The 13,605-nt window shown below is 26.2% G+C and overlaps 1 protein-coding gene across 2 annotated transcripts in view; it reads left to right on the top strand.

Annotated features, from left to right (window-relative positions):
- Positions 1–13,605, top strand: part of exoc3 (exocyst complex component 3) — a 46,769-nt gene that overhangs the window by 26,081 nt on the left and 7,083 nt on the right. For both annotated transcript variants that reach the window (XM_062069702.1, XM_062069703.1), the window contains exons 6-13: positions 587–765; positions 1,062–1,178; positions 4,629–4,743; positions 4,811–4,936; positions 5,006–5,106; positions 5,171–5,281; positions 7,192–7,333; positions 7,491–7,613. In XM_062069702.1, the coding sequence (XP_061925686.1) occupies positions 587–765; positions 1,062–1,178; positions 4,629–4,743; positions 4,811–4,936; positions 5,006–5,106; positions 5,171–5,281; positions 7,192–7,333; positions 7,491–7,613 (1,014 nt within the window). The remainder of the gene's footprint in view (positions 1–586; positions 766–1,061; positions 1,179–4,628; positions 4,744–4,810; positions 4,937–5,005; positions 5,107–5,170; positions 5,282–7,191; positions 7,334–7,490; positions 7,614–13,605) is intronic.

Raw genomic sequence — 13,605 nt, forward strand, 5'->3', positions numbered from 1 at the left:
TTACAGTATATATACTACACTATCAGTATTATTACAGTATGTGTACTACACTATCAGTAGTATTATTACAGTATGTATACTACACTATCAGTATTATTACAGTATGTATACTACACTATCAGTAGTATTATTACAGTATGTATACTACACTATCAGTAGTATTACAATATTTATACTACACTATCAGTATTATTACAATATTTATACTACACTATCAGTATTATTATTACAGTATGTATATTACACTATCAGTATTATTACAGTATGTATACTACACTATCTGTAGTATTATTATTACAGTATTTATACTACACTATCAGTAGTAGTATCACAGTATATATACTACACTATCAGTAGTAGTATTACAGTATTTATACTACACGATCAGTAGTATTATTACAGTATTTATACTACACTATGGTAGTAGTACTAGTACAGTATGTATACTAGAGTATGGGTAGTAGTACTATTACAGTATGTACACTACACTATGGGTAGTAGTAGTACTATTACAGTATTTCTAGCTAGAGGACTCACCTGAAGTTGTTTGAATCCAGTCCAGTCCTCAGGTGTTGTTGTCCTGCAGGTGTTGGAGGGGACCGTCAGCACACGCATCGAGGGCAGCCAGTCCGTGACCAGAGAAGCTGACAAAATGTGGCTGGTTCGTCTCCTGGAGATCACCAGGAAATATGTTCTAGATGACCTCATTGTGGTCAAGAACCTCATGGTGCACTGCTTCCCCCCGCATTATGACACCTACAACAGGTAATACACACATTAGAACACCTGTCACATCAATACATTATAACACCTGTAACATCAATACATGATGACACCTACAACAGGTAATACACACATTATAACACCTGCAACAGGTAATACACACATTATAACACCTGCATCAGGTAATACACACATTATAACACCTACAACAGGTAATACACACATTATAACACCTGCAACAGGTAATACACACATTATAACACCTACAACAGGTAATACACACATTATAACACCTACAACAGGTGACATAAAGACATGTCCATGGACGTGTGTTTCAGGTTCTTCAGCCTGTACCACAACGCAGTGTCCAGTCGGGTCAAAGAGCTGGTCTTTGAGGACTTGGAGGCCAATGAGATCGTGTCACTGTTGACCTGGGTCCTCAACACCTATAAAAGGTAGGTCCAAACACATGTTTATATATACAGGTGTGCTGCAGGTAAGTTGTCAAAGATGATCACTTCCTACAGGATGCACCTCAGCTCACTTTTGAGGCAAAAATGTTAAAAACAAGTCATATATATATTTAATTTTATTCTATTTATTCAATACTTAAATCCCGAGATTAACTTCTTATTACTTTTCTTTTTCTATGTTTTATGCTCATTTTGGCAAGACCCTGTTTTTTTATGACAAAAACTAAATATGCAATATTTTCCTATTGATAGACATCAATAGGTCAATAATTCATAACAATATTAATTTTGATTCATTATTATTTTTTAAATGATTAAAAAAAACAAAAAAACTAATAACAATAATAATAATAAAAAAGAAACACTATTTGCTAATAGATACAATTTAAAAAACCAATAAAAATAATTAAAAATATATTTGCTAAAAAATAAAATTCTCAATTAAAAAAATACAACATTTAAAAAGAAATACAAAATAATGTATTTGCCAATAAATACAATTATATTGAATCATTCTAAAATATATTTGCAATAATACAGTATAGTTGCTATTACATACAATTGTCACATTAAAAATGAAAGAATAGTTTATGTCAAAAACACTAAATATGTCAAAAATATTTCCCGGAAGGTTCTCAAGTCATAAAAATGTTAAAAACAAGTCATATATATATATATATATATATATATATATATATATTTAATTTTATTCTATTTATTCAATACTTAAATCCCTAGATTAACTTCTTATTACTTTTCTTTTTCTATGTTTTATGCTCATTTTGTCAAAACCCTGTTTTTTTATGGCAAAAACACAAAATATGCAATCTATTCCCCCAAAAAAGTTGTCAAAGAGGAACATTTGATGCACAGTAAGTGGAGACATAAATAGCTCAATCATTCATAACAATATTCATTTTCATTCATTGTTATTTTTAAAATGATTCAAACAAATAAATACAAAAAACTGCTAACAATAATCATTAAAAAAAAGAAACACTACATTTGTCAATAGATACCATTGAAAAAACAAATAACAATAATTAAAAACAATATATTTGCTAAAAAATACAATTCTCAAATAAAAAAATACAACATTTAAAAAGTAATACAAAATAAATACAATTGTATTGAATAATTGTAAAATATATTTGCAATAATACAGTATGTTTGCTAGTACATACAATTGTCACATTAAAAATGAAAGAATAGTTTTTTTATGTCAAAAACACAAAATGTGTAAACAAATATTTCCCGGAAGGTTCTCAAGTCATAAAAATGTTAAAAACAAGTCATACATATATATATATTTAATTTTATTATATTTATTCAATATTTAAATCCCTAGATTAACATCTTATTACTTTTCTTTTTCTATGTTTTATGCTCAATTTGTCAAAACCCTGTTTTTTTTATGGCAAAAACACAAAATATGCAATCTTTTCCCACCAAAAGTTGTCAAAGAGGAACATTTGATGCAAAGTCATCGGAGACATAAATAGGTCAATAATTCATAACAATATTCATTTTGATTCATTATTATTTTTAAAATGATTCAAACAAATAAATACAAAAAACTAATAACAATAATAATAATAAAAAGGAACACTACATTTGTCAATAGATACAATTAAAAAAAACAACAACAATAATTACAAATAATATATTTGCTAAAAAATACAATCCTCAAATTAAAAAATACAACATTTAAAAAGTAATACAAAATAAATACAATTATATTGAATAATTCTAAAATATGTTTGCAATAATACAGTAGTACATACAAATGTCACATTAAAAATGAAAGAATAGTTTTTTTATGTCAAAAACACAAAATGTGTAAACAAATATTTCCCGGAAGGTTCTCATGTCATAAAAATGTTAAAAACAAGTCATATATATATATATATATTTAATTTTATTATATTTATTCAATACTAAAATCCCAAGATTAACATCGTATTACTTTTCTTTTTCTATGTTTTATGCTCATTTTGTCAAAACCCTGTTTTTTAATGGCAAAAACACAAAATATGCAATCTTTTCCCACCAAAAGTTGTCAAAGAGGAACATTTGATGCAAAGTCATCGGAGACATAAATAGCTCAATAATTCATAACAATATTCATTTTGATTCATTATTATTTTTTAAATAATTCAAACAAATAAATACAAAAAACTAATAACAATAATAATAATAAAAAGGAACACTACATTTGTCAATATATACAATAAAAAAAAAAAAACAATAATTACAAATAATATATTTGCTAAAATATACAATCCTCAAATTAAAAAATACAACATTTAAAAAGTAATACAAAATAAATACAATTATATTGAATAATTCTAAAATATGTTTGCAATAATACAGTATGTTTGCTAGTACATACAAATGTCACATTAAAAATGAAAGAATAGTTTTTTATGTCAAAAACACAAAATGTGTAAACAAATATTTCCCGGAAGGTTCTCATGTCATAAAAATGTTAAAAACAAGTCATATATATATATATTTAATTTTATTATATTTATTCAATACTAAAATCCCTAGATTAACATCGTATTACTTTTCTTTTTCTATGTTTTATGCTCAATTTGTCAAAACCCTGTTTTTTTTATGGCAAAAACACAAAGTATGCAATCTTTTCCCACCAAAAGTTGTCAAAGAGGAACATTTGATGCAAAGTCATCGGAGACATCAATAGGTCAATAATTCATGACAATATTCATTTTGATTAATTATTATTTTTAAAATGATTCAAACAAATAAATACAAAAAACTGCTAACAATAATCACTTGAAAAAAGAAACACTACATTTGTCAATAGATACAATTGAAAAAACAAATAACAATAATTAAAAACAATATATTTGCTAAAAAATACAATTCTCAAATTAAAAAATACAACATTTAAAAAGAAATACAAAATAATGTATTTGCCAATAAATACAATTATATTGAATCATTCTAAAATATATTTGCAATAATACAGTATAGTTGCTATTACATACAATTGTCACATTAAAAATGAAAGCATTTTTTTTTTTAATGTCAAAAACACAAAATATGTAAAAAAAATATAACATATATATATATATATATATATATATATATATATATATATATATATATATATATATATATATATATATATATATATATATATATATATATATATATATATTTCATTTTATTCTATTTATTCAATACTTAAATCCCTAGATTAACTTCTTATTACTTTTCTTTTTCTATGTTTTATGCTCAAATTGTCAAAAAAGTACAAAATATGCAATCTTTTCCCCCCAAAAGTTGTCATTTAGGAACATTTGATGCGAAGTCATCGGAGACATCAATAGGTCAATAACTCCCGACCACATTGACATTGCTTCTTCCTGCGTGTGTGTGTGTGTGTGTGTGTGTGTTGGCCAGTGTGGAGATGATGGGCCACCCGGAGCTGGCTTTGGAGAGCAGCGAGCAGCTGGAGTCGCTGCTCCCTCAGGACGTGGTAGACGACCTCCTCAGCAAATACGTGCAGACTTTCACGGTAGGCGCCACCGCTGCCTTTGCAACACGCTATACATGTTACACGCTCTCCGTCCGTGTGTCCCCAGTCCAACATCACCGGCTGGCTGAGAAAAGCCCTGGAAACGGACAAGAAGGACTGGCAGAAAGACACGGAGCCCGAAGCCGACCAGGACGGGTACTACCAGACCACACTGCCCGCCATCGTCTTCCAGGTACCTGCGCACACACCTGCACTTCTCTCCTCTCTTTGATACTCACTCACAGTCACCACGCATCATCAGATGTTCGAACAGAACCTGCAAGTGGCGGCGCAGATCGACGGGGACTTCAAGGAGCAGGTCCTCAAGCTGTGCCTGAAACAGATGAACTCCTTCCTGGTCAGGTAAAAGTCTCCACGGTCCTCATCCGCCCCCCTGCTGGGACTCACCCGGTCGCTGCCACGCCAGGTACCGAGAGGAGGCGGTGCTCTACAAGGAGGAACACCTGAGAGATCGACAGCTGCCTCAGTGCTACGTGCAGTACATGATCGCCATCATAAACAACTGCCAGACATTCAAGTAGGCTGCATGCTGACCACCACAAACGCCTCTTTGACCACCACAGTCACACTCTCCTTTAAAGTCACGTGTAAAACACTTTTAAAACTGCTGACAGGTCAGTTATGCATTAAAAACAATTCTCAAAAAGGAATTTAAATAGAAATACGAAACAATATATTTGCCTTCAATACAATTGGGAAAAAAACGAATTCAAAGATAAATAAGAGATAATATATTTGTCATAATTACAATTCTCTAATTATGAAATTAAAATGATTCAAACATAAATATGAAATAATATACATGCTAATAAATACAATGAAAAAACCTAATAACCATATGTTAAATAAGTATAAAATAATATATATGTTAATAAATACAATAGAAAAAACTAATAACTAAATTAAGTATAAAATTATATATATGCTAATAAAAAAAACTAATAACTAAAATAAGTATAAAATAATATATATGCTAATAAATACAATAAAAAAACTAATAACCATAACTAAAATAAGTATAAAATAATATATATGCTAATAAGTACAATTTTAAAAAAAACTAAATACTAACTAAAATAAGTATAAAATAATATATATGCTAATAAATACAATGAAAAAAACTAATAACTAAATTAAGTATAAAATTATATATATGCTAATAAAAAAAACTAATAACTAAAATAAGTATAAAATAATATATATGCTAATAAATACAATAAAAAACTAATAACTAAAATAAGTATAAAATAATATATATGCTAATTAATACAATAAAAAAACTAATAACCATAACTAAAATAAGTATAAAATAATATATATGCTAATAAGTACAATTAAAAAAAACTAAATACTAACTAAAATAATATATACGCCAATAAATACAATAAAAAAAACTAATAACCATAACTAAAATAAGTATAAAATAATACATATGCTAATAAATACAATAAAAAAACTAATAACTAAAATAAGTATAAAATAATATATATGCTAATTAATACAATAAAAAACTAATAACCATAACTAAAATAAGTATCAAATAATATGTATGCTAATAAGTACAATTTAAAAAAACTAAATACTAACTAAAATAAGTATAAAATAATATATATGCTAATAAATACAATAAAAAAACTAATAACCATAACTAAAATAAGTATAAAATAATATATATGCTAATAAATACAATTTTAAAAAACTAATACTAACTAAAATAAGTATAAAATAATATATATGCTAATAAATACAATTAAAAAATGAATAACTAAAACTAGTATAAAATAATATATTTGCTACTAAATACAATCATCCAACTAAAAAAGATGTAATACTTAAAAGCAAATATGAAACAGCACATTTGTCAGTAAATACAATAAATTCAAAGATAAATAATAAATAATGAATGTGTCATAATTACGGTTCTCAAATTATCAAATGAAAATAAATCGAAGATCAATATGAAATAATATATATGGTAATAAATACAATAAAAAAACTAATAACTAAGACAAGTATAAAATAATATATTTGCTAATAAATACAATCATCCAACCCAAAAAGTGAAATAATTCAAAGCAAATGTGAAATAGCAACTAATATTACTATTTGATCTGTTTTATTGTTTTGAATTGCAGCACTTTAAAAATACATTTGAATGAAAGGTGCATAGCAAATAAAATCTTTTTTTTTTAAATTATTTCTGGCGGGCGTTGTGACGTCCTACTCAGCGGTCTGTGAACGCACCGTCCCGTATTCCGTAACCTATAGAAGGATCACTCAATGTACACAATGAAATATCTCAGCTGTAATGTGTTGATATGACGTTACATTGGGGTATGTCCTTTCTTAATGGGGAAAGACGTTAATGCCTCTGGTTTTCACGACCGCATTTGGACCAATAAGCATAGTCTGTCATGTGTTGTCCAGAGAGTCCATCAACAGTCTGAAGAGGAAGTACTCTCAGGTGTGCCAGGCCACGGACAGTGACGCCGCCATCGAGAGGACCCTCAACGAGGTGGCCAAGGAGGGATGTCAGTTCCTCCTGGACGAGGTCTTCCTGGACCTCGAGGTAGCTCACTTTTGTCACGCCTCTTTCTCTAACCACAGTATGTGGATGGACTAATGAGGCTGGCAGACACTGTAGTGGTGTCCTGCTTCTTGCCTGCAGCTGTTGGGTGCCATCTTGTACACCTTGGCAAATGATGTCACTGCTGTCACCTGGTTAGCATCACCTGAGCGAGCTGCTGACCAGGAAGTGGCTGACTGGCTCGCATGCTGTGGACACCATCTGTGTGACGGTGGAGGACTACTTTAACGACTTCAACAAGGTCAAGAAACCCTTCAACCAGGTAGGGAACACCTCTTTGTGTGCGTGTCTTTTTTGTCTTTCTGGCAAAAATATGAAATATTTTCCACAAAAAATGTTTTCAAAGTTTCTTAATATCGTAATATCTAATAATTCATAATTACATTTACATTATTATTTTTTGAGAAATTATAGTTTTTCTTTTTTTTTTTAAAGGTCTTACTAAAATTCCCAGAGTCCCACTCATAAAAGTGTTAAAAATAACTCATACGTGTATTTATTTTTACTTTCAACACTTAAAACTCCAAATCAACTTTAGAGCTATCAGTCACTTATAAAAAAATGTTTTAATTATATATACATTTTTTATGGCAACCACAAAATATGCAATATTTTCCCCCGAAAATATGTCAAAGTGTAATATTTGATGTGAAGTATTTGGAGTTTTAAATATGTGAATAATTCATAACAATTATTATTTTTTGAGAAATTATAGTTTTTGTTGTTGTTTTTTTTAAAGTTTTTTTAAATTTGTGTTACGCCTTTTTGGCAAAGAAAACCTTTTTTTATTTTTTATTTTTTTTGGCAAAAACACAAAATATGTAATATTTTCCCCAAAAAATATGTCAAAGTCTAATATTTGATGTGAAGTATTTGGAGTCTAAAATATGTCAATAATTCATAACAACATTGATTTTATGTTATTATTTTTTGAGAAATTATAGGGTTTTTTTTGTTGTTTTTTTGTTTTAAAAGGTTTTTTAAATTTGTGTTTCGCCTTTTTGGCAAAGAAAACTTTTTTTTTTTTTTTTTTTTACTTTTAACACTTAAAACTCCAAATCAACTTCAGATCTATTAGTCAATTATAAATTGTTTTTTAATTATATATACATTTTTTAAGGCAAAAACACAAAATATGCAATATTTCCCCCCGAAAATATGTCAAAGTGTAATATTTGATGTGAAGTATTTGGAGTCTAAAATATGTCAATAATTCATAACAACATTGATTTTAACACTTTATTATTTTTTGAGAAATGACAGTTTTTGTAGTTTGAAAAAAAAATGTTTTTTTAATTTGTGTTTTGCCTTTTTGGCAAAGAAAACCTTTTTTGTTATTTTTTTTTGGCAAAAACACAAAACATGCAATAATTTCGCCCCCAAAAAATGTCAAAGTGTAATATTTGATGTGAAGTATTTGGAGTCTTAAATATGTCAACAATTCATAATAACATTGATTTTAATACATTATTATTTTTTGAGAAATTATAGTTTTTGTAGTTTGTTTTTTTAAAGGTTTTTTAAATTTGTGATACGCATTTTTGGCAAAGAAAACTTTTTTTTTTTTTGTGGCAAAAACACAAAATATGCAATATTTTCCCCCAAAAAATTTCAAAGCGTAATATTTGATGTGTAGTATTTGGTGTTTTAAATATGTCAATAATTCATAATAACATTATTATTTTTTGAGAAATTATAGTATTTATTTTGTTTGGGCTTTTTTGTTTGTTTTTTAAAGGTCTCACTAAAAAAGTGTTAAAAATAGCTAATACATTTATATATTTGGACTTTTAAAACTTTTTGTTGTTGATGGTTTTTTAAAGGTTTTTTAAATGTGTTTGTGTTACGTCTTTTTGGCAAATAAACCATTTTTTATGGCAAAAAAATCTACCTATGCGATTTTTCCCCCCCCCAAAAAATGTCAAAGTGTAATATTTGATGTGAAGTATTTGGAGTCTTAAATATGTCAATAATACATAATAACATTGATTTTAATAGATTATTATTTTTTGAGAAATTACAGTTTTTGTAGTTAAAAAAAAACATTTTTTTAAATTTGTGTTCGCCTTTTAACACTTAAAACTCCAAATCAACTTCAGATCTATTAGTCAATTATAATTTTTTTAAAATTATATATATATAGGCAAAAACACAAAATATACAATATTTTCCCCCGAAAAATGTCAAAGTGTAATATTTGATTTGAAGTATTTGTGGAGTCTTAAATACGTCAACAATTCAATAATACATTATTATTTTTTGAGAAATGATAGTTTTTCGTTTTTTTTAAAGGTTTTACTAAAATTCCCAAAGAGTCCCACTCATAAAAGTGTTAAAAATAACTCATACGTGTATTTATTTTTACTTTTAACACTTAAAACTCCAAATCAACTTTAGAGCTATCAGTCAATTATAATTATTATTTTTTTAATTATATATACATTTTTAATGGCAAAAACACAAAATATGCAATATTTTCCCCCGAAAAATGTCAAAGTGTAATATTTGATGTGAAGTATTTGGAGTTTTAAATATGTGAATAATTCATAATAACATTGATTTTAACACTTTATTATTTTTTGGGAAATGAGAGTTTTTGTAGTTTTTAAAAAAATTAAAAAAATTAATTTTTTGGCAAAAAAAAACTTTTTTGTTGTTTTTTTTGCCAAAAACACAAAATATACAATATTTCCCCCCCAAAAAATGTCTAAGTGTAATATTTGATGTGAAGTATTTGGAGTCTTAAATATGTCAATAATTCATAAAAACATTGATTTTTTTTTGAGAAATTATAGTTTTTAGGTTTTTTTAAAGGCTTTACTAAGATTCCCAGAGTCCCACTCATAAAAGTGTTAAAAATAACTCATACGTGTATTTATTTTTACTTTCAACACTTAAAACTCCAAATCAACTTTAGAGCTATCAGTCAATTATAATTATTATTTTTTAATTATATATACATTTTTTATGGCAAAAACACAAAATATGCAATATTTTCCCCCGAAAATATGTCAAAGTGTAATATTTGATGTGAAGTATTTGGAGTTTTAAATATGTCAATAATTCATAACAATTATTATTTTTTGAGAAATTATAGTTTTTGTTGTTGTTTTTTTAAATTTGTCTTACGCCTTTTTGGCAAAGAAAACTTTTTTTTTTTTTTGGCAAAAACACAAAATATGCAATATTTCCCCCCCAAAAAATGTCAAAGTGTAATATTTGATGTGAAGTATTTGGTGTTTTAAATATGTCAATAATTCATAATAACATTATTATTTTTTGAGAAATTATAGTATTTATTTTGTTTGGGTTTTTTTGTTTGTTTTTTAAAGGTCCCACTAAAAAAGTGTTAAAAATAGCTAATACATTTATTTATTTTGACTTTTAACACTTTTTGTTGTTGTTGGTTTTTTAAAGGTTTTTTAAATGTGTATGTGTTACGTCTTTTTGGCAAATAAACCATTTTTTATGGCAAAAAAATCTACATATGCTATTTTTTACCCCCCAAAAAATGTCAAAGTGTAATATTTGATGTGAAGTATTTGGAGTCTAAAATATGTCAATAATTCATAATAACATTGATTTTAACACTTTATTATTTTTTGAGAAATGAGAGTTTTTGTAGTTTGAAAAAAAATTATTTTTAATTTGTGTTTTGCCTTTTTGGCAAAGAAAACCTTTTTTGTTGTTTTTTTTTGGCAAAAACACAAAACATGCAATATTTTCCCCCCAAAAAAATGTCAAAGTGTAATATTTGATGTGAAGTATTTGGAGTCTTAAAAATGTAAATAATTCATTATAACATTATTATTTTTTGAGAAATTATAGTATTTCTTTTGTTTGTTTGTTTTTTGTTTGTTTTTTAAAGGTCCCACTAAAACAATCTCTCGATAAAAAGTTTAAAAAATACATTATTTTAATGTTTTAAGCCCGTTTTGTTAGAGAAAAGTTTTTTGGGCAAAACCACAAAATATGCAATATTTTCCATCCACATTTTTTTAAGGTGTAATATTTGATGTGAAGTTTTTGGAGTCTTAAATATGTCAATAGTTCATAATAACATTGATTTTAATACATTATTTTTTTTTGGAGAAATTATAGTTTTTGTAGTTTGTTTTTTAAAGGTTTTTTAAATTTGTGATACGCCTTTTTGGCAAAGAAAACCTTTTTTTTTTTTTTTTTTTGGCAAAAACACAAAATATGCAATATTTCCCCCCGAAAAATGTCAAAGTGTAATATTTGATGTAAAGTATTTGGAGTTTTAAATATGTCAATAATTCATAATAACATTATTATTTTTTGAGAAATTATAGTATTTATTTTGTTTGGTTTTTTTTGTTTGGTTTTTAAAGGTCCCACTAAAAAAGTGTTAAAAATAGCTAATACATTTATTTATTTTGACTTTTAACACTTTTTGTTGTTGTTGGTTTTTTAAAGGTTTTTTAAATGTGTTTGTGTTACGTCTTTTTGGCAAATAAACCATTTTTTATGGCAAAAAAATCTACCTATGCGATTTTTTTCCCCCAAAAAAATGTCAAAGTGTAATATTTGATGTGAAGTATTTGGAGTCTTAAATATGTCAATAATTCATAATAACATTGATTTTAATACATTATTATTTTTTGAGAAATTATATTTTTTGTTTTGTTTATTTTTTTGTTTTTTAAAAGTCCAACTAAAAAAGTGTTAATTGTAACTTATGTATTATTTTTATTATTATTATTATTTTTACTTTTAACACTTAAAACTCCAAATCAACTTCAGATCTATCAGTTAATTATATATATATATTTTTTTTATTATATATACATTTTTTAAGGCAAAACACAAAATAGGCAATATTTTCCCCCCAAAATATGTCAAAGTGTAATATTTGATAAGAAGTATTTGGAGTTTTAAATATGTCAATAATTCATAACAATTATTATTTTTTGAGAAATTATAGTTTTTGTTGTTGTTTTCTTTAAAGTCTTTTTAAATTTGTCTTACGCCTTTTTGGCAAAGAAAACCTTTTTTTATTTATTTTATTTTTTGGCAAAAACACAAAATATGTAATATTTTCTCCCCAAAAAATGTCAAAGTGTAATATTTGATGTGAAGTATTTGGAGTCTTAAAAATGTAAATAATTCATAATAACATTATTATTTTTTGAGAAATTATAGTATTTCTTTTGTTTGTTTGTTTTTTGTTTGTTTTTTAAAGGTCCCACTAAAACAATCTCTCGATAAAAAGTTTTAAAAATACATTATTTTAATGTTTTAAGCCCGTTTTGTTAGAGAAAAGTTTTTTGGGCAAAACCACAAAATATGCAATATTTTCCATCCACATTTTTTTAAGGTGTAATATTTGATGTGAAGTATTTGGAGTCTTAAATATGTCAATAATTCATAATAACATTGATTTTAACACTTTATTATTTTTTGGGAAATGACAGTTTTTGTAGTTTTAAAAAAAAAAAAAAATGTAATTTGTGTTACGACTTTTTGGCAAAGAAAACCTTTTTTGTTGTTTTTTTTTGGCAAAAACACAAAACATGCAATATTTTCCCCCCCAAAAAATGTCAAAGTGTAATATTTGATGTGAAGTATTTGGAGTCTTAAAAATGTCAATAATTCATAATAACATTGATTTTAATACATTATTATTTTTTGAGAAATTATAGTTTTTGTAGTTTGTTTTTTAAAGGTTTTTTAAATTTGTGATACGCCTTTTTGGCAAAGAAAACCTTTTTTTTTTTTTTTTTGGCAAAAACACAAAATATGCAATATTTTACCCCAAAAAATGTCAAAGTGTAATATTTGATGTGAAGTATTTGGAGTTTTAAATATGTCAATAATTTATAATAACATTATTATTTTTTGAGAAATTATAGTATTTATTTTGTTTGGGTTTTTTTGTTTGTTTTTTAAAGGTGTTAAAATAAGCTAATACATTTATTTATTTTGACTTTTAACACTTTTTGTTGTTGTTGGTTTTTTAAAGGTTTTTTTTAAATGTGTTTGTGTTACGTCTTTTTGGCAAATAAACCATTTTTTATGGCAAAAAAATCTACCTATGCTATTCCCCCCCCCCCAAATGTCAAAGTGTAATATTTGATGTGAAGTATTTGGAGTCTTAAATATGTCAATAATTCATAATAACATTGATTTTAATACATTATTATTTTTTGAGAAATTATAGTTTTTGTAGTTTGTTTTTTTAAAGGTTTTTTAAATTTGTGTTACGCCTTTTTGGCAAAGAAAACCTTTTTTTT

The sequence above is a fragment of the Entelurus aequoreus genome, linkage group LG14, assembly GCF_033978785.1.
Source record: "Entelurus aequoreus isolate RoL-2023_Sb linkage group LG14, RoL_Eaeq_v1.1, whole genome shotgun sequence".
Classification (NCBI taxonomy): Eukaryota; Metazoa; Chordata; class Actinopteri; order Syngnathiformes; family Syngnathidae; genus Entelurus; species Entelurus aequoreus.